This window comes from Mizuhopecten yessoensis, unplaced genomic scaffold (genome assembly GCF_002113885.1).
Source record: "Mizuhopecten yessoensis strain PY_sf001 unplaced genomic scaffold, ASM211388v2 scaffold6211, whole genome shotgun sequence".
In the NCBI taxonomy this organism is placed as follows: domain Eukaryota; kingdom Metazoa; phylum Mollusca; class Bivalvia; order Pectinida; family Pectinidae; genus Mizuhopecten; species Mizuhopecten yessoensis.
The window spans coordinates 761,496-787,018 of record NW_018406436.1 but is presented as its reverse complement, the minus strand read 5'-3'; the positions used below and the strand labels follow the sequence as shown (position 1 = coordinate 787,018).

The following is a 25,523-nucleotide window of genomic DNA, read 5'->3' as shown; positions in this document are numbered from 1 at the left end:
TATTGCGGTCCTTCAGGTAACAAGGCACGGACTCATATACAGTTATGGAAAGGTGCATTTCAGCAATTATTTGTTTTACATAAGCAACTTGTTTTCTTATCTCCTTTGGGGAAGCCTTAAGACATACCTAACAGATTTATCTAGTTCATCAAATGTATCTGTTTTAGTCTGACCTACAATATGTACTTACTAACATGAACATTAATTTGTTTGCCGTGATGGATGGTCAGTAGTTTTTTGCTGGATATGGTGGTGATGTGACAGAGTTCCTTGCTGGATATCAGTTTACTGTTCCCCTATTATGTATATTATTCAATCAAATCCTTATCATAAACGAGGTCAGTAATTGATCTTACTGCAGCTATTTGTGTACAAAACTTTTACATTTGTAAATTTGTAAAATGTAACTTCAAGTAAGATGTTTTTTTGTAAATAACATGTTTTATGCAAATAGGTTTAATGTAAATAGAATGTATTATGATGAAATAAAACAGACATGTGAATAACGATTGAAGTATATTTATTACTGTTCTATCATTGGATAAATATTGTTCCCCTCAGCTCCCTCCCAAGGTATGTCATTTGGTGAAAGTTTTTTTTCATATAGTAGGCCTGGCACTTACCATGTGAATATGCTCATAAATGAAATAGAAAATCGTAATGGCAATCAAAACAAGTTATTGTTAATTACAAACATATATACATTGAATATTTAATGAATTGAATAAATTAAAAGTAAACATTTAAAAATAATTATTTCGCTACTAAAGTAATTTCACGGTTTTAAATGCATGTATTCAGTGGTAATGTCCGAGATCTACGGAAGATCTGACCAGGAAAGGGAGATTTCTAACATTCTGACCAAATTCCTCATCTTTGAAGAAAACAAGTCTCATGACATAGCAAACTCTCCATGGATCCGTCAATATTTCTCTCCTTATTATATAGGCATGCACACTCATTTCTGACATGCCTTCATTTTGACATTTCTGTATTTATACAGGCACATTTTAAATGCTTTCAAAATTTCAACATACTTGTTTACAAAAACGACAAACCATCATTTTGAAGAATCAGTGATCTCTTTCAACAAAANGGGGGGTAGAGAAATGGGGGTTACCTAGAAAAGAAATTGTGTTATGTGAAAAGGATCCGCATTAAATTATAAACTATACAAAAGTTCATGACATGCCTGGTATAGTAATTTTATAATGAACAAGATCAATGTAACAAAGAAATCGGGCAAAATAATGAAATGCAATTTCATAAACATATACATTTTAACGTACACATATAAATAAAAATAAGGAATGATTATACCTTATTTGTTCTTCTAGTATTGTGACCTAAGGTTCTCTGAATAAATATCCATAGTTTGAACCAGATCAGCCTAGTAAAATGCAAGTTATAGCTAAAAAAATGTCTATGCTTCAAGAGCTCATTTACGGAACAATGTACCATTTTCACGTTTTTGGTGTTGCATCAGTAATATCAAGAAAGGATATGCAGGGGAAAAGATGACGTATTATAACCTGACACACAAATTAACGTAACTATTAATTTGGAAATGCGTTAAACTTTTCCTCGACTAATTGTTTAATGATAGATCAATATGACATCGATTTCATGTTATTGTATGAAAAATATAGAAATATGCACTAGTTATATGTTTATATGATAAATAATAGACACAATTCAACGTTTATATCTTAATGCACTAAAAATAGTATAGAATACACATAGCAGACCGATTAAGCACCAATGAACTAGATTATATATGTGTTACTATAGTTAGTTAATGCATTGTTATTTTATGTTTTAATGTAAAAAGAAATTATAAATGAATTATAAGGAATCACGCTACATGTGATATGAAATGAATAACATGTCATATCAAACATAATATCATTTTAAATAATTAAACATAAAATATTTAGGATTGACCTGCATTTTGACGGCACATACGGTTACGCGCTCCATAAATAATATGTTCGTTGTCAACTGCGTTCATACTACCGTATACGCCGTCAAAATGAAGGTCAATCCTTTTATTTACATCTTAAATAATGATAAAATGCTTTGCAAAGAAAAAGACAATCGAAACGAGTTGCTTCGATGGTAACCACGATAGCCGTGGTTGCTAGGATGATATAGCTCCGGTGAATCTACATTGATATTTGGGTAAATTTAGAAAATACGCAGTGAACAACACTATTTTTCTCTATTCGTCGCATTTAAATTTATGATTGAATATTATTAGTAGCACTTAGAACTTATCTATTCATTTATAACGGTCGTTATGTACACGCATTTACACACTAGGACCAGAGACCTAAAGTAAATTTAGGTCTATGCTTAGACTAACTGCGCTGGTAGCGACGCGGTCGAACGTCGCAAAAGGAAGCTGCCATTGTTTACTTTACAGTCAAAGAATTTTGAATGTTCATCCATGTAATAAGACGTTTGCCAGCATTCCTTTGTTATATAATCAGACATTATGGATACCGAATATGTTCCATGTTTCTAGATGTTGAAGGAACCAAATAATGGCTGTCATCGAACAGTTATGTCGCTGAAGCGTGAACGGTGCCATATTTAAAACAGGAATATTTCCGCCGAGCCTTATTTTCATTGCGTTTCATTGCGTATACGCTCATTTATACGCAGTCATCGTTTACTAAGCTGAACAAGGGAGAGATGTAAATATAAGGAATTAATCGTTATCTAAAGCCTAGCAAGCATTGGCAAGGTTAACAATACTCTTCTTACTGGTTAATTTTTCTTGGCGGAAATCTCCCACGTTTTTGATTTAGGTGAATAAAACAAATCCGACAACATTAACAAGCAAAGAATAAATCGGCACCACGAGTCGAAACGATAAATACAGTCAGTTGTCTTGAACATTCTTACAGTCCCGTAGTCCAATCACCCTACCCGAACAATAGCTGAAACATCAACTAATTAATCGCAACAGAATATGTTTTATTATATTTTCCGAATTGCATATTTGACCAACATGGAAGTTTAGTTTATATCTTTACTGTAAGATAGAGTACAAGGAATTGAAAGTGTAGTTTATATCTTTACTGTAAGATAGAGTACAAGGAATTAAAAGTGTAGTTTATATCTTTACTGTAAGATAGAGTACAAGGAATTAAAAGTGTAGTTTATATCTTTACTGTAAGATAGAGTACAAGGAATTAAAAGTGTAGTTTATATCTTTACTGTAAGATAGAGTACAAGGAATTAAAAGTGTAGTTTATATCTTTACTGTAAGATAGAGTACAAGGAATTAAAAGTGTAGTTTATATCTTTACTGTAAGATAGAGTACAAGGAATTAAAAGTGTAGTTTATATCTTTACTGTAAGATAGAGTACAAGGAATTAAAAGTGTAGTTTATATCTTTACTGTAAGATAGAGTACAAGGAATTAAAAGTGTAGTTTATATCTTTACTGTAAGATAGAGTACAAGGAATTAAAAGTGTAGTTTATATCTTTACTGTAAGATAGAGTACAAGGAATTAAAAGTGTAGTTTATATCTTTACTGTAAGATAGAGTACAAGGAATTAAAAGTGTAGTTTATATCTTTACTGTAAGATAGAGTACAAGGAATTAAAAGTGTAGTTTATATCTTTACTGTAAGATAGAGTACAAGGAATTAAAAGTGTAGTTTATATCTTTACTGTAAGATAGAGTACAAGGAATTAAAAGTGTAGTTTATATCTTTACTGTAAGATAGAGTACAAGGAATTAAAAGTGTAGTTTATATCTTTACTGTAAGATAGAGTACAAGGAATTAAAAGTGTAGTTTATATCTTTACTGTAAGATAGAGTACAAGGAATTAAAAGTGTAGTTTATATCTTTACTGTAAGATAGAGTACAAGGAATTAAAAGTGTAGTTTATATCTTTACTGTAAGATAGAGTACAAGGAATTAAAAGTGTAGTTTATATCTTTACTGTAAGATAGAGTACAAGGAATTAAAAGTGTAGTTTATATCTTTACTGTAAGATAGAGTACAAGGAATTAAAAGTGTAGTTTATATCTTTACTGTAAGATAGAGTACAAGGAATTAAAAGTGTAGTTTATATCTTTACTGTAAGATAGAGTACAAGGAATTAAAAGTGTAGTTTATATCTTTACTGTAAGATAGAGTACAAGGAATTAAAAGTGTAGTTTATATCTTTACTGTAAGATAGAGTACAAGGAATTAAAAGTGTAGTTTATATCTTTACTGTAAGATAGAGTACAAGGAATTAAAAGTGTAGTTTATATCTTTACTGTAAGATAGAGTACAAGGAATTAAAAGTGTAGTTTATATCTTTACTGTAAGATAGAGTACAAGGAATTAAAAGTGTAGTTTATATCTTTACTGTAAGATAGAGTACAAGGAATTAAAAGTGTAGTTTATATCTTTACTGTAAGATAGAGTACAAGGAATTAAAAGTGTAGTTTATATCTTTACTGTAAGATAGAGTACAAGGAATTAAAAGTGTAGTTTATATCTTTACTGTAAGATAGAGTACAAGGAATTAAAAGTGTTGTTTATATCTTTACTGTAAGATAGAGTACAAGGAAGTAAAAGTGTAGTTTATATCTTTACAGTAAGATAGAGTACAAGGAATTAAAAGTGTAGTTTATATCTTTACTGTAAGATAGAGTACAAGGAATTAAAATTGTAGGTAAATCCAATAATGAACAATACAGATTTGCCTAAATTGTACATGGGAAAAATTGAAATGGAAAACAATATGAAACTTTTGATAAAGCTAAAACGTAAAAACTGTAAGTTAACCACACCGCTTCCCATAGTTCAAATTATAGTAGCTTTTAGCTAACCGGCAAGAATATCTGAAGCTATATCAAAAAGGTTATACCTAAAAAGATGAATGGTGAAAAATGAATGAGAGGAAGCTATTTTCCTGTAAATGAGGCAAACAAACTAAGCTGATATTGTTTCAAAAGTGCCCTGCTTAAAGGTATAAAACATGATAATTATGTGTGAATCTCAGATTATATATATAGATGATTAAACTACAAACGATATACATGTTACTAATTGTAAAGAATGTCGTCAGGAACCTGCGGACAGGCAAACTGTTTACAGACGGCTGATAAAAAAGGTGACGTGAAGAAACGCTCCGCCGTTCGTTAGTTGGTCTTGCTAAACGTTTAATCAATGCTATACAATAGTACACTTCAAAGTTATGCATATGAATGATTTTAATTATTTTTTAATTCCTAAAGGGAATGAAATAACATGTTTCCCTGTACGAAATCAGTACACTATGAATGCATTATTTCTTCCCGGACTTCCAAATGATCAAACACATTCAACCATGGGTATCCGAACTCCTGTTCAAACACATTCAACCATGGGTATCCGAACTCCTGTCCAAACACATTCAACCATGGGTATCCGAACTCTTTTTCAAACACATTCAACCATGGGTATCCGAACTCCTGTTCAAACACATTCAACCATAGGTATTTGAACTCCTGTTTAAACACATTCAACCATGGGTATCCGAACTCCTGTTCAAACACATTTAACCATGGATATTCGAACTCTTGTTTAAACACATTCAACCATTGGTATCCGAACTCCTGTTTAAGGACCAGCCAGGAAACGGCAATCGGCAACGACATCATCAGAACGGCTATTTCATCCGCTTTTAATTATCTATAAGGACAAAGAAACGTGTCCTTACAGTATATACTTACCAGCTAAATATATATATTTATACAGCCCAGATTACAAATTAATAGCAAAATGTTTTGTTTAGAAAATAAAAGCACATTTTATTAACAGATATATCATTAGTTAGAGTTTCAAAAATATTGAGTTCTTTCGATTGGTATGGGATTTCCTCAATACCAGATATGCCTTTGACCATTCCTAGACTAATATGTTCTATAGCATTCCTTAGTTTTCATCACTGCTACAATTCTGTTAGGTGTGTTATGATTTAGTTATTTGCAGAACGATTTATTTAATGAGTACACATTTCCTTGCCAAGCATCCTAGAGGCCCAACTTTTTTTCGTCGACATGCTTCTTATCTTTTCGTTTCTTCATATCACGAGCCCGGCGTTCAACCACTAGACTACCGTGCCTCCTAAGAAAATAACCAAATCATATTCAAATTCTTCGTAACTATCATTTTAGCTTAGTAAATTTATTTAAATTCGTAAGGAAGCACTGCATTTGTCAGTATAACACAAAACTGACAATTGTTTTCAAAAAAATGATTTTTTGTGTATTTTCAATTAAATAAATATGTGCCCTTAAAAACAAAACAATGTGCTATTAATTTCTAATCAGAGCTGAATGATCCAATATTAACACTGGATCCGAACAAACACATATTCGCTGGATGCGTATTACTTAAATAGATACATAAGCAAGTAAGTGTATAATAGCTACAATGCAGCCGAAGGAATTTGTCAACTTTTTAGAGGCAATTCGCCCCCTTTTCAAGACAGAAACCTGAACGATTACATAAAACACCATGAACAAAGAAATAAATAGTCGCCCATGAAACATACACTGTGGTCGATCATAGTCATAATGCAAAGAGAAGTATTCTACCTTCTCATACAACTAAGATTATTTCCTTTTGGTAATTCATGCTGACAAATTTTCCATAGCAGCACCAACGGGGTTTGTTTGGTGATTCATTTAATCTCTCAGAACACGGGGAGTTATATTCGATTAGTAGATTAATGTTTCAATAATTCTTGTACATCCTATACAACACAGCCCCGGCAAAAGGTGCTGTTTTTACAAATAACATCAACCCAGGAAACATTTGTTATTAAAATAGAAAATAATATTTATGGGAGTTCATTGATATTAACTGAACTTAGTATGTTTATTGCACTGAGGTATACTATTTTACTGGGGCAAATGACCCCGTGATATTCGTCCATTGGACACATCGAGAGTATTGCATACAGTGTATATATATACAAGCCGACGCAATAATATTAGCTTCAAGATATCGCAGATGAAAATATAAAAGGCTAGGAAGCACATACAGACAGACGATGAATATCAATTAGGTATTCTCCAATGTAAAGGATATTAAAAACAAAGTAAAGATGATATATACATAATTATGAACCCATCAGAATCAAAAAGATGCAGAAACCTTCGGCTATTGAACTTCTTCGTAACATTATGTGAACGTGCTATACTTTTTCTTTTATAAAGTTTCAATGTCAACCTTTATGTAGAGAGGTTGTCATTTTTCTAATGAAGGCTAAATGTGCTACCCTTTGGGAATGACAAAGCATTTGAAAAAGGTTTGTAAAACTTACTGTTGAGGTGTCGTCGAATTATTTCCTCTACTACAAAAAAAGATTAAAACAACCAATCGAAATCAGTAATACAGTAACTGAAAATATTTTCCTAAAATTAGTTTTTAGATTAAATATTTCTACACATTCTACAACAAATAAAGTTAGATGGATTTAAGACAAGTATAATAATAAACGTTGGACCCAAAAGCAATCTATTATAATATGTTTTATAATTCCATACATATGATCTCTAATGAGAATGTTTTCTGCAATATAATATCTAGGAGTATATATATGCTGATGATTCCATTACAAGAAATAACTGAAAAATTCCAACTTGTGTCACAATAACATTGAAACGACAATAAACAAAGTGACATATTTATGAGATAGTTAAAATCGGTAAATGGGATAAAATATCGACGTTTAAAAAAATGTATTGATTCAGATTAATGTTTTAAAACTTACGTTCATCATTAACATCGTCTTTCGATGCTGCAATTGAAAGATACATCACGGGATGAGTTAAAACAAAGTTATAACAACGACAACTATTGTCCATGAGAATTAAACTATTCTTCTTTATAATATCTGTTTATGGTCTTATACATAAGAGATACAATATTGTGATGCCATACGGTACGTAATACAGTGGGGAACTATATAGGGCTTTGGTTATGATCAGGGGTTGTGGGAATTGCGCAAATGTTGATCAGGATTCATACTTAAAAAAAAGTAGAACTACCCTGAATTGAATTGCAAATTAATTACATTAAGGCGACATTTCTACTGAACATATTGCTTAAACGATTGTCTGAGGTTTTCATTCCGAACATATATATTATGAAAAAAATATGTTTATAAATTATATGCTTATTACTGATAGGAATTCTGAGGAATTGTAAACCTCAACACAAATCGTCTAAATATTGTACACAGCAAGGTGGTTGACTCTGATGTGCCCAAGGTTGACTGTGACCTTGCTGCCGAGTTTATTCTAGTAATATTTACATGAAAATATCAGTTATGGTTAACTTGTAATGATAATGGTAATAAAAGTTTAAAACTCCACGGTAGATTCCTGTGTTAATTTTTCATTTTTTTTTCAACCATAAGAGAGAGGTTCTGTATTTTAAAACATTTATTCATAATCTTATAAATACGAAATATACATGCAATTTTACTGGCCTACAACATGTAATTAATTGATAAATCTTTCTGTCTAATGATTGATTGCTATAGAAGATTAATCGGAGGATCAGTCAAAGTCAGTAATATTAACAAGATGAAAGTTTAAGTTACGAATACTTGTTTCAATTTCGATCTTTTAAATGTTGTCAATGTTTCATTTTCAAACAGGATTATAAAATTGATATAACTCGATATTTTAATACCCAAAGGAACTTATATTGTTAACTTCACGAAACACATGTCTGCGTGTGCCTTGACATCCAAAAAATACGCGACTCATTGTGATGTAAATTATATGAAACAAATGAATATTTGCTATGAGACAACCGACCCCTACAGTGTATTTGTGTAATTGTGTCAAACATTTTACCTATTACAGTATTACGATCATACAGAATGAAACTGGGTGCTTAATTTTTACCCCTGGGCACATGTCGATATAGGCTCAACGGATTTCCCCCGAAAAGGACTGTCGGAGGCAGTTTGGTAATTGCATATTTAGAAAATGCAATAAATACTGTTGTTGAAAATATTTTTTGGTTGGTTCTGAAAGTTTTATTACCGCAGTTCTGTGAACACATACCCTCCTAAATATCACAAATACAATGTTAGCCACTTATCACGGAAAAGGAAGGGAAATATCTCAGTGTGTCGAATGAAGACATTTGTTTTCATGGTTCTTATGGCAAATAAGCATGCAGCTATTGACAGTACCTATGAGTAAAATGGTTATATCGTCAAAGCAAAACCGAACAATTCTTTATACACATTTGTAAAAACAGATCAATACACGTTAATATAGTACTTGCACATCCAGTAACAAAAGGTATTAAAACAACAACCATTCTGACATATATATTTAAATTAAATATGATCTCGTATTGTTCATTATATCTGGAATTTAAAAACATGCACGTTCAAAAAACGCCTGCTAAATTAATATTTTAACAATTCCCTGACAATACTAATGTGTTATGCTATGCTATCATATACTGTTGTACAGCGTCAATGTCAATACTAACGTACAAATTGAAATTAATATCTTTCCTATTTTTAATTACAGGACACTTGATAAACGTTGTCGTCTCTGTTCTTAAATAATGACCCAAAAAATAAGTCGAAATCAGTAATACAACAACCGAAAATGGTTTACGTTAGCGATGTTAGTTTTCAGGTAACGTCTTCTCTATACAAATAGAGAAAATGTTGAGATAGAAATGAGACCAGGGCCCAATTGTCCAAAAGGTGGTTAGCTTAGTCACTGTTTAACGACATTTCTCAACCTTTAATAATTTCGTCAATATTCATTTTTGCATGTTAACTCACTTAACTAAACATTTGATATCTGGAAAGTTGTAACTAATTCAATGGTTGTGTTTTAATTAAAATTTCCGCTAATCACTGATTAAGCTAATCATCTTTTGAACAACTGGGCCCTGTATGCTAATTAATGGCCGTAAATCGTTCAATCATGATCACGAGCTGCTATTTTCTTAACCAATACACACATGCACTTATGGGAATGTTTTCTGAAATAGCACGGCTAGAGAAGGTATGATATTGACCTTTTTGAAATAGTTTGATGTCATCATAAGACGTCACAGTTTTATATCGAATTATTGAAACAGATAGCTTCTTAATATATCAATTAATCTCTCCTCCGCGCTTGATCAAGTTGTGTTAATTAATAACCACTAAACATACCTCCTGTATCAGAGTCTTCGTCACTTGATGCTGGGTTGGACACATGAAACAATGGGTTAGTTATATAATACACTATGAATAATATGTTACATAAAAGGAGCACAAATGACGATTTTTACACATCTGCCTAACGGATTGCCTAATTGATGAGTTAGTGTTGCAACCAGTATTATGAGGAAACATTTTTCGATACATTTTACATTTTTATTTTTTACCTATGGAGTGTCATTCTTTGATACGGTATGGTGCAGTAAACATTTACTTTGCTTGGCTTTCTACATCGACGACGTGCTTAATTTGTAAATACTCACTTCCTTTGTTTTGTATGTCTTGGGATTACTTCAGCTTCATATGTGACATTTACCTACGGTATGATATAATGTCACCGAAATGTTTTCTTTTGAAGGTATACTGATATAGATATTTGTCAGTATTTCTGCCAAATCGTATGTATAAAGTGAAATTTGTATAGTGCACGATGACTTCAAAGCAGATGTGCTATAAACTCATAACAAGAGGCCCATTGGGCATGTATCGTTCCCTTGTTATTCGATGAATTAGGGATACATAACTGACTCCTCTGACCTTTAAAGAGGGTCAGGGTCAAAATTTCAACAATCTTAAAAATAAGCAAACTAAAGCTTAAGGCTAAATATCTACACCTCATCTTCTGTATCTTACTTGTAACATTGTAACTTAATTTAAACACGTAACCTTCAAAGAAAGCCACTGTTATAACATTAAGTCGTAAAGTACAGATAAAGCGTATAATCGAACGGTCAAAAGGAGAACACCAAAGTGACAACAAAACCATAACTCGAACTCAAAATCGATAAAAAATATGAACAAAAATGATTTACATGGAATATAAATTTACTGTTCCATAAAGTACAGAGAACAATATCAGTATGTCGACGGAAAACAGCTTGAGAAACTACTGAATAACAATATTGACATGTTTTGCTTTTATAAAGCTTTAAAATATTATGGAATGTAAAACAATTATTTTTTTACAATGGTGGCACATTTTTAACACTTCTTAAATAACATGATACTTTAAAAATGCCTGTAAAACTAACATTTATGTCGTCTCCTCGCCTGACAAAAAAAAAATAAACCCTAAAAATAAGTTAAAATAAGTAATACAATTACCAAAAAAGTTTCATTAGGTAAAAAGAGTTAAAAGGTTAAACATCTCAGTACATCGCTTTTTATATCCTGAATCGATTTGACTGGGCTAGAATTGGGACCAATTGCAAGGTATTTTAGTAAATGTTCGTAATACATACCTATTTGCATCAGATCCGTCAATCGATCCTGTGTTTGAAAGACAAAACAGAGAATATGTGTACGTATTATCAAAAAAATAAAAATAAAAACGCGAACGCGAATTCTTCTTATGTTCTGAATGATTACCAGTGTTTACATCGTTTATATTTCTGACCATGATTCTACGTATTTGCTAAAATATACATTCTTATAACTTGTTGATAAAATAGCTTTTTCAACATAGAAATATGTTTTACATTAATATTTCGGATATTTGTTGAGTATGAAGAACATGGTTTATTGTAAGAAAACAATTAAATACACGGTGATATAAATCTATATAATAAACACACAAAACAATACATATGATATGATGAGGCCCATGACTTCCCCAAATCATAATCAGTGTGATAATCCAACGTAAGGCAAGACTGAACTACGTCGTTTAATGTGGTTAAATATCCTCTTGAGTTTTCAAGTTTCAATGTCAAATCAAATGCTGTTATTTTTCTAATGAAGAACGATCTGTTAGCCTTTATATTTTACACGACAATTAAAAAATGTTTGTAAAACTTACAAAATTGTTGGTGAATTCTGCTAAAACTACAAAAGAAACAAAAGGATCAAAATAATCAATACAATTAATATCATTGTATACATTTTGCTATTGTTCTCCTTGTATTTCTTTTATGTACGTCGTCATGATCACATTTAACCAACTATAAAATTGAAATGCCAGTTTTATCTGTCAAACAGTGATACATTTATATAAAATATCACTGCCCTAAATACAGACCGCAGGATGCGAATGTGCATGTGAATGTGTATTTAGGGGAAACATATGCACCATTACGGATAAGCGAGCATATAATTACAAGCGCTTGATTAAGTCATCTCCAATATTCAACTGGTTATCCGGAATATCACCGTTTGATTTTTTCAAGCGTTTTACAGTTATTTCCTAGTGATTAAGTGCGCAATGTTCATATTATATGAAAATATTGATGCTGCAAATTTTCTTATTTAAATGACTGTGCTGGTTGGTTTTGTTTGGCTCAGTAATAAGTACTCGTAAAAGACAATAAAACTTACATTTCTCCCTAGATTCGTTTCTTGGTGCTGTTTTTGAACAAACATTATAATGGGTTAGTTGCATTACATTTTTTTTTTATATATATAACAGGAATTAAAAGGTGATCAAAGTGTGATATTTCTAAATGTATAATGCACAACAAAACACAATAATTATAGGTTTGATGATGATCTGTTGCTATATAAATTGCCGTCCTGTATATTTAGCTATTCATCAATACTACCGTATTTTGATATGCTCTTGATTGTATATAGCTTAAATGCAAACACTAAGTACAGAGCCTATTAATTTTCTGATGTAAACTTGAATATTTGTCAAAATGGCCATCGGAAAAGAAACGTTTGTAAAACTTACGGCGTCGTCGGTGCTTCCTTGGTTCTGAAAAAATAAAACATATGTTTAGTCTACTCGGAATTATCATAAGCAAGATTATTGACCTTAGCAATGTTAGTTTCCTGATTTGTCATTGTGCATTTTCTTGACAAATAGGAACTGATGGAGTTAGAAAGTAGACAAAGTCAATCTTTTTAAACATATATGCATAATAAAGATTGAGTGTTGTCTACTCAATATACATGGGTATGTATGATAGGAAAGTGTTGATGTTCATCAAATTAAAATTAAAGTTTAAAGTGTTCAAATGACGTCCTTTTTTAAGACTTTAGACACAACTTCCAGTGTCTACTTTATAATGATAATAAATTGTCTACTTTTTTCTCGACTTTATTATTAACTTTATTGGAAGACGTTAACTGATTTAGGTAAAACATGTCAATATTTGGGCCTTCAATTTCGAGCCATCAAACATTCATAACTCGCTTTATTGGAAAACGTTCTATGAAAACGAAACTGATTTAGATAAAATATGTCAACACTTTGGGCTTAAGGATGTACTCTTCTGAGGTTTCAATCACGTTTAAGTCTCGTTTTGATCTGGTGTAATGGGTTTTTGTAATAGTTAACAAATTATGATAAAGTTTATTAGCAAACACGCATCTGAAAAATATGTCAAAAAACTAGATGCCTGTTGCTTGTAAAACTTTTTTTACAAGAATTTAAAAATAAATTACCAACTCGGCGGTCATTTTGAAAATGTGTATTAGTGTGTATTTCTTGCGCTTCAAAAAAGGCCAAAGTTTCACCTTTTTTGACACTAGATTGATCACTTAAATTGTCATTGTGTCGCCATTTTTAGTTGTAGCAGGTTCAATTTTACTGTACAACTTTATAATGTTCAATATGATAAAAATAATATGCAACAAACTGGAAAATTATACATTATTGATGGGTTTTTTTTACATATTTAGTGTAACTGAAGCACTTTTGATTTTTCGACCCCGAAAAAGATAAAAAAAAAAATAACACAAATGATAATGGGACAAAAATGAAGGACACTGACACCCCCATTTTTGTAGATATTTTAGAAAGAGAAACACATTTTCATTTAATTCATTAAATATTAAAAAAAGTTTAATAGCAGAACTTTTTTTATCAAGCGTTTAAACTGCAAAAAATGGTAAAAAAATGAATATTTTTTCATTCAAAAATAGGGGGTAGCAGTAACTAAAATCGGCTTTCTGAGTTAAAAGAATAAGATTAAAAAATGTTGCTTCCATAATTTAAAAGAAAATAATATTTTCATCAATTCTACAAACATTCATACACATCTGATAACACACTTGAAAGAAATTGTATAAATTTGTTCTGCAAATGGACAAAACCCCCAAAATCACCTAAAATCACATGTTGTGTTAAATTGGTATCTTTGGCCGATCATAGCACAAAAACGAACACACGGACATATTTTTATTTTTTTTGCATTTTCTACTATGCCATTAACTCCTTTTTCCAAAAATCCATATAAGAAAAAAAGTTTAATACAGGAAATATTTGACTTCTCAGAGGTGTACATCCTTAATGTCGAATACTGAACATTTATGTTGATACTGATAAGTAAGTGTTGATATGATAAGGTGTTTAACTATAAACACATTAATATAATAACCAACTTTACCGTCTGTTATATTTTACCCTTTAATTTTGCATGTTACTGTTATTTCAATTACAATGTATAAAGATTACTGATGATGTACTGCAGTTTGTTATGCTAACCATTGTTAATAACTAGAAACAAGAATAATATTTAGAAAACGTACCATTTCCGCCCGACACGATACGACTTGCTGCCTCTAAAAGGTAAAACAATAACAATAAATAACAATATAACAAATCATAACTAGAACTGATGCAAGAATGGCAGACTTATACCCCCACATACACACCCTGTCATACACATCCTTCCGTCCCTGTGCCAAGAACCGTTTAAATAGTTATTTTAAAGTAGAGTGGTTGCGAACAATTTATATTAAGGGGATTAACTCCAATAAACGCACGTGCACGACTGCAGAGTGAACTGACTGCACCATTGAATTTCACGATAATGTAGGAGTTGTGCAGACCAGATTGTATTACAGACAGTATACGGGGCATAGCAAATTTACCTATTGTCATTGAAAAATAGAAATCTTTAGGTCATCTATCAATAATATGGTAATAACCTGATTGTAACCAAATGATGTGGAGTTCATAATTCATACAACCAAGCTCATTAAAAACAACGCGAAAAACAGCAGGATGTTGTTTTCTGTTTGAACACTTTGTATAAGAAAGGAACGTTCTGGACCATGAAGCCATGTTTTGGAGCAATTCCATGCGAAGAATATGAGGTCATAGAAGTTTTTATACCAATATCTAAAATAAAAAACGAAATAAATAAAAATAAGATCATGAATGGTATGTGTTTTGTGTTGAAACGGAGACCATGCCTGCGTCAGGAGAAGCCTTCCACGTGTACGTAGAATGTTATTGGAAGAAAAATCCATTTTCCATTTGAGTATTCGAGGCATTGCTGGATTTGCAAATATCTGGTAGTAACACGGTTACCGAGTGTTGATTGAAAGCCCTAAAAATCTAATATTACTTATTACAGATCAAAATAAGTCCGAACATACATCCTGTAAATTGTTCCTTTGTTCATCAATGGTCTACATTAGATGCTTGAAACTCTAACCCTTGTGCAGTACTGATTTTGTGGATTGGGTTTATGATGTGTAAGCTTTGTTTTATATTATCTAAGTTCTGCCAAATACAGGTTAACAAAACATTAATGCTCTGTGATGAATAAGATTCAGCATTGAATAGCTGAAAAAGATCCTATGGGACCCAGAACTTTTCTCGAGTAAAATCATTGTCTAAATAGCTAAACAAGAACCTATGGGACCCAGAACTTTTCTCGAGTAAAATCATCGTCTAAATAGCTAAACAAGATCCTATGGGACCCAGAACTTTTCTCGAGTAAAATCATCGTCTTAATAGCTAAACAAGATCCTATGGGACCCAGGACTTTCTCGAGTAAAATCATTGTCGATATATAAAAATGTGTCGGTTAAATTGAACTGCTTCATACACGTAACTTTATTTATGTGTTTGCTCTGCTCTTGCTGTCAAACTCAATGTACATTGGTTGTCATTTGTTCCGAAGAATTATTTGTTACCCCAAGTCAATTGCTGGATATTAGATAATGTTGGAAACACTTACGCAGTCGTTCTGCTTTTGGCCATTGTTCTGAAAAACAAAAGCAAACAATGTCGGTAATGCAAAATATAACTGAATACAATTTATTGGTATTTTTTTTCTACTTTTATACATATTTTCCAATACGACAGCTGAGGTTTTCCATTTTTATATTAGTTTGATGTCATAACATGAGGTTATAACACCGAGGCATTGAAACATCTCTTTACTTTCCCCTTATAATCTACTATGTGTGTTTGAAGATCATATGAATGGCCAAATAGTTAAATAGTTAAATACATTGATTATTTTTTTATTTATTTTTTTATTTATTTATTTATTTACTTACGCCATCGTTCAGCTGTTGGATTGTGTTCTGAAAAAAGTACCAAAGAATTGATCGATGTCAGTGATGCAAAATACAACTGCAAAAAATTCATTCTAGGAATAATATTTTTCAAATTAGAGTATTCCTTAGTAAGTTTTAATTGTTTAAAAAAACTCATCTAAAAATTCTAACGTAATCAATAAAATTTCAAACCAGCCTTCGAATAGGAAAGATTACATTATTGACCTCATTATTGCCTCGAAAATGTTGACTTAGTATCACGATATTGTGAGATATTAATTTTGTCTTACTTCTAATTTATTAATATTTAGTCGACATTTCTTCTGACAAAAGTTGTGGTGACGTTAGAGAGCTACTGCTGCCTACTACTATTTGTCAACACATTTTCTGCATTGCGTAAACTTCCTTAATAGGTATTTATAATTAAACTTTCTTTAATTGCTCAATATAGTTGTGTTATCGTAAGCTAGATACTGTGCTTATTTTAATTAGTAAAACGATGCCCATGAACCCAGTAGTGTCCACGTTTTCAGAAAACATAATAAAACATAACTTTAAGTTATGAAATATTTGTTGAGTTATTGTTAACATTTTTGCATTATAATTAGCGAAACGTTTTACATTGTATTTTATATTTTGAAATAGAATGAATTTAACGAGCGGAACGAGACCCAAAAAATATTGCGGGTATTTCCCCCCTCATACGTAGTGTCTACGTTAGGAGAGAAAAAAGGAATAAATTATACGATGTAATTATTTGAGTTATTAGAACAAGGAAAACTCTTATATTCTCGGATATGTCGTTATAAAACAAAACTACATGAAAAAAAGGATGATAGAACAAACATTTTGGAAAAACAACAACTAAACGTTGAATATATATGTTTTAAATCTAACGAAGTCAAACGAGTCTCGATGCAAATCAAGATACAATATGTTAGACAAGTGTTATTTTTGCGATTTATCGAGGCAGGAGGGGTATTACAAGTAGCAAGTATGTGACAATGCATACCAATACTATACAGATTAGGTACGCAGCGTGCCAAATATCAAAGTTTTCGACAACAAAAAGTTATTAAGTTCTTAAAGCCAGCTTACAAAGTATCAGTGACTCATTTGTTCCATTAAAGAATTATCTTAAACGTTTACCAATATTTGAATACTACAGATATGCTGGAAAAAACTTACTCAATGGTCATGATGTCGGCCTTTGTTTTGAAAAAAACGACAAAAGAATACCGAATTTTGCGAACTTTTTTACAAATATTCGAACTCAAAATTAATAAAGCTATAAAATTATATGAACAAAGGAAAGATTTGCATGGAGTATGATTTTTCAAACGTTTCAATTTTCAATATTTTTATATTTATGTTTTAAATTTTATATCTGTATACAATAAATGTTCAATAAAAAACATACATGTTCAATATTTATTTTTTACATGTATATGCAATAAAAAATATTTAGGTTCAATAGAAGTAATATTTGTGCAATACAAATATATTGGTTTGAAAAAAAATGTATTCGAAAATAAAATACATATGTATATGTATATCAGTAATAAGTATGTGACAACGCATACCAATACTATACAGATTAGGTACGCAGCGTGCTAAATATCAAAGTTTGCGACAACAAAAAATTATTAAGATCTTAAAGCCAACATACAAAGTATCAGTGACTCATTTGTTCCAATAAAGAATTATCTTAAAGTTTACCAATGGTTGAATACTACAGAAATGCTGAAAAAAACTTACTCAATGGTCTTGATGTCGGCCTTTGTTCTGAAAAAAACGACAAAAGAATACGGAGTTTTGCGATTTTTACACAAAAAATTCGTACTCAAAATTTTATATCTATATTCAATAAATTTCCAATAAACAAAATGCATGTTCAATAAAAAAATTATACATTTATATGCAATTAGAAATATTTATGTTCAATAAAATAATTTTTGTGCAATAAAAATATATTCGTTTGAAAAAAAAAATGTATTCGAAAACACATAAGTTCAATTAAAAAATATCAGTATTTAATAACATGTATGTATGTGCAATATAAATATTTGTATTCGACAGTTTGCATTCTTGGAAAGCATTGTGTGACCACAACGGCAGCTTGCTGTAACGGGGTGTTTGATTAGACGATAGGGAAAACGAAATGTACAATCTCGATCCTAAAACGCTTCATTTACACTTCAGACAAACGAAGTAAAATTCGTTAGATCTACAACAATGTCGTATACACTATAAATATTTAACCTTCTTGTATCCCTTCAAGCCATGTATGTAAGCCTAAACTATCAATACTGACTGATCAATTGTCGCTCATATGCTAAAAAAGGTGAAAACATAGATAATTCATAACTTACAGCAGCGCGGCAATATCNCTACATACATGTATGGAAGAACCCTCCTTTTTTAATTCGAGAGACAGATACATTTGGATGGACAGCTAGAACTCTTAGACAGACAACAGGGATTCGATTAAAATGTCTTAAATGCATATGCTATACTGATAAGGGTCATAGCACACCTAAGACTAAGCCAAATTAGCCCCGAACTCGCGCGCGCTTATATTTACACTATAAATATAATGACTAATGGATACTGATTTATAATAACACCCAGTATTAGGCTAGGAGACGGATATTTGTGACGGATGTATACCATCTTTTAAATAACCAATAGTCCTTGGTGGTCAGGTGGCGCAGTGGAAAACACATTCGCCTGTCACCAAGGCGACTGGGGTTCGATTCCTCGATTGGATGTGGAAAGGTAACGGGTCAACTGCTCAACCACGTGGGTTTCTCCGGGTTCTCGAGCTTCCTCCAACATTAAGACCCCCGCCCTTTAACAAGAGTGATTAGTAGAAGTTAAAATAACTTGTTTCTTTATTGGTGTAAAATAAAAGATTTTTGTCATAAACGTCTACCATGCATGCCATTTAGGTTTTATTTTTAAATAAGTGATATAAGTGACTGACAGTGTGTTTAGACTGCAGGTGTCAAATAAAACCGTTAAAATCTTGATTCACTTTCAATGTCACAAGGATCCAGTGCGTTTAAATATTTGAAAAACTTTTTTTATAAAAAAATGAATAAATTGGACCTGGGGCCTCTTGAATAATAGGTGAGCTATACAGGCCACTGCGTCCCTTATTCTTTAAACACATTCCCATTCCGAACCCACCCAACCTAACCCAACTCAATCCTGGACTCCCAGCATTACACCATACTATTATCTACCAGAGTACAGCACTTGATTTGAAATGTGACAACTCAATAAAAACGCTGACCACACTGTACCTGGAAGTAACCGTGTCCTTAAAATGACTTTTTGAAGCGCTTCACTCAGCATAACATGTAGCAAAAAGATGAACTTAGGAATGATATACACATGTTCTATACCTGTATGAAGATACCTGATAATAGTATAAATTAGTGTATGACGTGCACATTGAGAAATTGTAGTTAATGAAGCAATGATCAATTTGAAAAACAATCTGTGTCGTAAGGTCAAGTATTTGATTATAAGGTCGCATGTCCATTCAAATGTAAATTTACACCACGTGAATATATTCAGACCCCTTGGTCATCTTGTTTTCAAAAACCACTTTTGACCAAGACACTACATATGGGTAAAGGTTTACAGGCCAAGATACATATGGGGTTAAATAATCTTCTAACAACTCTTTGGACAAGTGGCTTTTTCATTTTGCATCCCTGATTGCCTAGTATTGGATTCAAAGTCATTCAATTGAAGCCCCAGGATTCAAAACACGATTATACCTAGTGGTCAAGCGTCAACCCAGGCTAAAAAACAATTTGAAAGTCCTCTCCTTTAACATTGTGAGATCCAGGGGATCAATAATTGGCATGCATGAAGTCCTAATGATGCAGGTTCAGGTTTGTTCAAAAAAGGTCCCCGGACTTTGCGATGAAGCAATACAAAGGAATTCAAAATACAACATAGTCCAAAAAGGCCAAAAATAACTATTGAGTTTCAAAAATGTTATCCAGTTAAAACATGAGGTTAGGGTTCAGCGTAGACCAAAAGAGCGAAAATTCAATGTAGGCCAAAAGGAATAGGGAGTTTAAATAAATGTATCCTGTTAAACCATGAGCTTTAGAGCATACTGCATTAATTAATACTTGCAGTCTTTGTGTTTTCTCCATTTCAGAGAAGGCTGTTGACAAAACATTCAGTGGGCCAAATTTCATAATGGAAGCAGACAAAATCCCACCACTGGTATACTAGGTTTCATTTAGTTTTATAATTTGGGACCTCCAGAAAACAGATTTCCACTTACTTCAATATGTGAGAGAATATAATGAACCAAAGTTCGTGGACATATCTTTTATACATACTTTTCTGAATGTCCTCGATGACGACTGAAGTGCTATTTAAGCATTATTTGTGATTGTCAGGTGCAATAAGGACTCAGGTAGTGCTTATGGAAATAAGTCCGTATCATAACATCCCAGGTAGTGCCTATGGAAACAGGTCCTTATTATAACATCCCAGGTGGTTATAAGTTCGCCTTTGGCTTACAGTTCGTGTTTGAACAAACCTGAATCTGCATCGTTAAGACTTCATGCATGCCAGTTATTGATCCCCTAGATCTCACAATGTTAAAGAAGAGGATTTTCAAATTGCATATTAGCCTGGGTTGAAAACTGACCACTAGGTATAATCATATTTTGAAACCCTTGGACTTGAATTGTAAGAAGATTTTTAAAGCTCACTATGCATTAAATGTTTACCTATATGACCTTTTGAAAACAAGAGGACCAAGGGACCTAAAGATGATCCCCTGGTATAAATTTACATTTGAATTTACCTGTGACCTTAACCAAAAACTTGACAGTATGACATCGAAATTTTTTTTTAATTTGAAAACTCCTTATGGGCATGTTTTGAAGAAAATTAGGATATTCTAAAGCAAACTGATTTTTTTCATGGAAGTAAACACCTGTTTTTTCATTTAACTGGTATGAAAATTAAAGGAATTACCTGGTAGCATGGAGGTCCTACATGAATGTCTTCTATAAAATTATTAGGTATCTTCATACATGTATAGAACATGTGTATGCTATTCCTAACTTCATGACATCTTTTTGATACATGTTTTGATGAGCAAAGTGGTTGGGGAAGGTACGATTGACCATAGCAGTCAAATGCACTTAAGTCATTCAACTTTGTCAGAGGTTCCTTGACGTTATGCTGTCAGCAACTCCAAAAACAGTTTGTTTTTGTCAACTGTGTGTGACAATTTGTCAAATTCTGCTTTGCTTTCTGTTGTTTTTGGCAATGCAGTGGCCCTCCAGAATTCGAAATGAGACTCAGACCACAGCTAAAACATATATATAATAAAGATATGAGAGAAAGGGAAATAAAGGGGAGGAGGGAGGGAGAGGGTCTGTTTGTGTGTAAATACCAACTGTGTTCCATCACATGGCCTAGTGTTTAATTCGAGAACATATACCAATAGATGTTCCCGTTGCTGTAAGTAATAAATTACCTGTGTATTTACTTCTTTATGAGCGACAAGTGATAAGTCATTATTTCATTATTGATAGTTTAGGCATACATACATGGCTTAAAGGGATACATGAAGTCCATAGATGTGTAGTGTGTAGACCTAACGAATTTTAAGCGTTTTAGGATCGAGATTATACTTTCGATTTCCCCGTCAAACGATGCTTTCCCAGAATGCAAATTATCAAAGCAATATATTTTTATTGCACATATGTGCACAAATACATTTTGTATTGAAAACAAATATTTTTTTATTTAACATATAAACTTTTGTCGAACAATTATTTTATTGTCGAATAAACATTTTTTCGAACAAATTTGTATTTTATTTCATATATATATATATTATTGAGCATAAATATATTTTTATTGCATGTATATATTTTTTTATTGAACATATATATTTTTTATTGAACATATATTTACAATTATTGAATACAAATAAAACATATTGCACATATATTTACAATTATTGGATTCAAATATAAAATTTTGAATATTGCAACGTTTGACAAGCCATAATGAAGACAACTGCAAATGTACAAGGAGAAAAGACCAGGTGTTCCGGAAAGGTCAGCGTCTTCTGTTTCATCGACGACATCTGCGATGTAAATATAGGTCAAATCCAAGTAATGTCACGTTCTGACATCAAGAACTCGAGTAATGATGTAACAAAACCACAAGGTACTCTAAGGAGCATCACACGAGGAAATAACATCTTTCCTACTGCGAGCATAATAGCGACCATAAAAATTGTCCATATTGTTCATCAACCTGCATTTTTGGAAATCTTTTGAGGTAAATTTGTCCGTCAGCAGTCGATATTATAGAACCAGTTTAGAACCATTATTCAATATGATTATTAGATTTCGTTTATTGTTATAATACAAAGCCTATAATGTAAATCATCCCTCACTGTCCTGAATATGTAGTCTTAGAACCACACTCTGTACTTACCTTTTGACTGCTTCATTGGCCAAACCAAAGATCCGAGCGCCATACTGACCACTTCAGATACAGATGTAGATGGTTGATACGCTGCTAGTTTAAGAGGAGCGGATCCCAGAACGAAACTTTTAGTACTATGTCTAGTGTCGAACACTCCGATCTCATTCCCAGACTGAAGTGTCATTTTTAACATATTTATTTGTTCCTCACAATCTCTCTGCTGATTCTCAAGTCTAGCCTGATAGTCCAGCAACCTACCATGATTCTCTGTCTCGTTCTCCTCACAATCACCGAGCAAAATCTCCGCCTGCTTGTCAGCTTCCTCCTTTATTTCACGCACTCTCAACTTGATCAAAGCAGAAATGTTGTCGTGTTTGACTTTATTCTTGGCCATCTCTATTTTTATACTACTCACATCGTTTTTTATCTGAACGAGATCACTGTTTTCGTTGGTGTTGAGGATTTGTTGTAATTTCTCAGTTTCTCTCTGCACTGCCTCACTCAAGTCTTCGAACTCATGACCTCTGTGAAATCTAGATGTAACACATCGTACACATACAAGTGTATCACAATTTATACAGCATAACGACAACTTCTGACCGGTGTGTGATGGACACTTGCTATATCCGTGTGGTCGACACACCACCTGTGCTCTTGGTGCTGCCATCCTATGAATGTTTAAAATTCACCCGATAATACCTGGTGTGTTTCGTAGTTGTCTCACAATACCAAAGTCTTGCTACTAGAACAAATAATCATAAACAAATTACACTTAGTGCATTATCACGCCCACAGTGAATGCATCTGAGAAGTTGTGGCGGAAATACAGGAATTATATTTATAGCTGAAGAGCATCGCCGAAGTAGCACATAATAAAATCAAAGTACTTAATGTACGTGTGAAACAGACCGATGTTTGCTTAGATAAAATCCTATTGGGTGACGCTGAAATTGTACGTGTGTACCCACTTCAGTGGATGGAGACCATATGCATGTGTTACAGTAAATTCAGACAAGGAAATAAACATCGCAAACAACCGAGGATAACAGTATTGTCAGCTATTGTACACTGATATTGCTGATGATAAAATATGCTACTTCCTTGTCAGATATAAAGATCAATGCAACTGATTATGCTCATAAGTAATAATTATGATAATATACAACATTTATATAGCGTCCTATATAATTTGTAAAATTACTCTAAAGCGCTTTACAATAAATGGATAGTAGTATTAGTTAAAATTATTGTACAAAAATTGCTTACAATGACCATTTTACATTCCGCAAGAAGATAATCAAATAGAGGGTGGTATGTACATGACGTCTGTACAAAGAGAGTTCGTGTGTCATGTTGTTTCGATGTCACTAACCAGCTTCTCAATTCGGAGACATGACATTACTTTATTGGAACCTAGATTTACACTGTGAATGTCGTCAATGAAGCAAAAGAAGTACACTCTAGGTATCCTTGTAAGTCTTTCATTTGTTCATATTTTCTGTCTTATTTTGATCGAGTTTGAGTTTGTATTGCCGAAGCTGGCGGCAACAGTCAAAACTATCGAACGGTAATATAAATTTAACTGGTTGTTGTACGCCGCAGTTAGCCAATCAGTTTGCCAGTCAATATTCAAAAAGGCAATATTTTAACTATTGACCTGCAGTCTATGATTGCCTTGTAAATTGTATTGGAAAACAGTCAAAACTGTTTCATATGTATTTATCTAGAGATTCAGGAAACAAATTAGAATAAATTGTCATATATGTGATAAAGCACACACAATCTTACTTTGTCTACAGATTGTCTTGGTTATGTTCTGATAACAAAGGCAGATAATATTAATCTTAACATATCATTATATAATATACATGTATATACATAATAACCGAATAAATTCCTCTGTTGACTATCAGAGGTTTTTACCCTGTAATATGCCGTCTATATATTACCACATTAAGCCTAATACATTGTGTATATAAGAGACAGTATGCGTAAGTTATGTGTATTCGGTTGACACTTAGGCACATAACATGGTCATGACCCAATCATTCACCGAAAAGCCTACGCCTGTGTTTAAAAATAACATTCGGCAAACCTCTCTAAAATACTGTCTTACATACGGAATAGTTTCCCCATCTGACAGACAGCCTCGGTCAGATGGAGATCAGCCGAGGTGTGCCGAATGTAAAAATAATACTGCGTTTATCAACCCGGATGTTAGAAAGTGATGGTAGAGCCAGGTCTAGACGTATATATATGACTGACAACAGATGTAAACAATATTCAACTAACCTGTTACAATGATATGAAGCAAAAATGTCTCTTTCGTAATTCACTGTCATCCTGGTAGGGTCGCGCAAAGTTTTCTATTAAAATGGTTATTTAGTCAACTAACAGTAGCGTGGCTGCCTTAGGCTCGAGTAAGCACGTGCCTGTACATTTTAAGTCAATGTAAGTTCAAGAAATTGAAATGTGTTTTCATCAAAATAAAACAAAAATGATACATGTACTATATCCAGAATATACAGGTCAAGTACAAAATACCGAA

General features: G+C 32.4%; 1 protein-coding gene across 5 annotated transcripts; it reads right to left on the bottom strand.

Annotated features, from left to right (window-relative positions):
- Positions 1 to 1,104: 1,104 nt before the first annotated feature.
- Positions 1,105 to 25,342, bottom strand: LOC110451817 (tripartite motif-containing protein 59-like). 5 transcript variants are annotated; one of them, XM_021500011.1, is made up of 14 exons: positions 25,268 to 25,342; positions 22,985 to 23,717; positions 18,245 to 18,271; positions 16,487 to 16,513; positions 16,162 to 16,188; positions 14,720 to 14,752; positions 12,918 to 12,941; positions 12,563 to 12,589; positions 12,048 to 12,073; positions 11,491 to 11,518; positions 10,202 to 10,231; positions 7,775 to 7,801; positions 7,325 to 7,354; positions 1,105 to 5,685 (listed from the first exon to the last, which is right to left on the bottom strand). In XM_021500011.1, exons 2-14 carry the CDS (start codon positions 23,640 to 23,642, stop codon positions 5,678 to 5,680), a joined length of 972 nt encoding a protein of 323 aa, XP_021355686.1. In that variant the 5' UTR covers positions 23,643 to 23,717; positions 25,268 to 25,342; the 3' UTR covers positions 1,105 to 5,677. The 5 variants fall into 5 exon arrangements, with proteins under 5 accessions (XP_021355686.1, XP_021355685.1, XP_021355688.1 ...); XM_021500010.1 differs by lacking the exon at positions 25,268 to 25,342 and having other exon boundaries at positions 22,985 to 23,848; XM_021500013.1 differs by lacking the exons at positions 11,491 to 11,518; positions 25,268 to 25,342 and having other exon boundaries at positions 22,985 to 23,848.
- Positions 25,343 to 25,523: the final 181 nt, after the last annotated feature.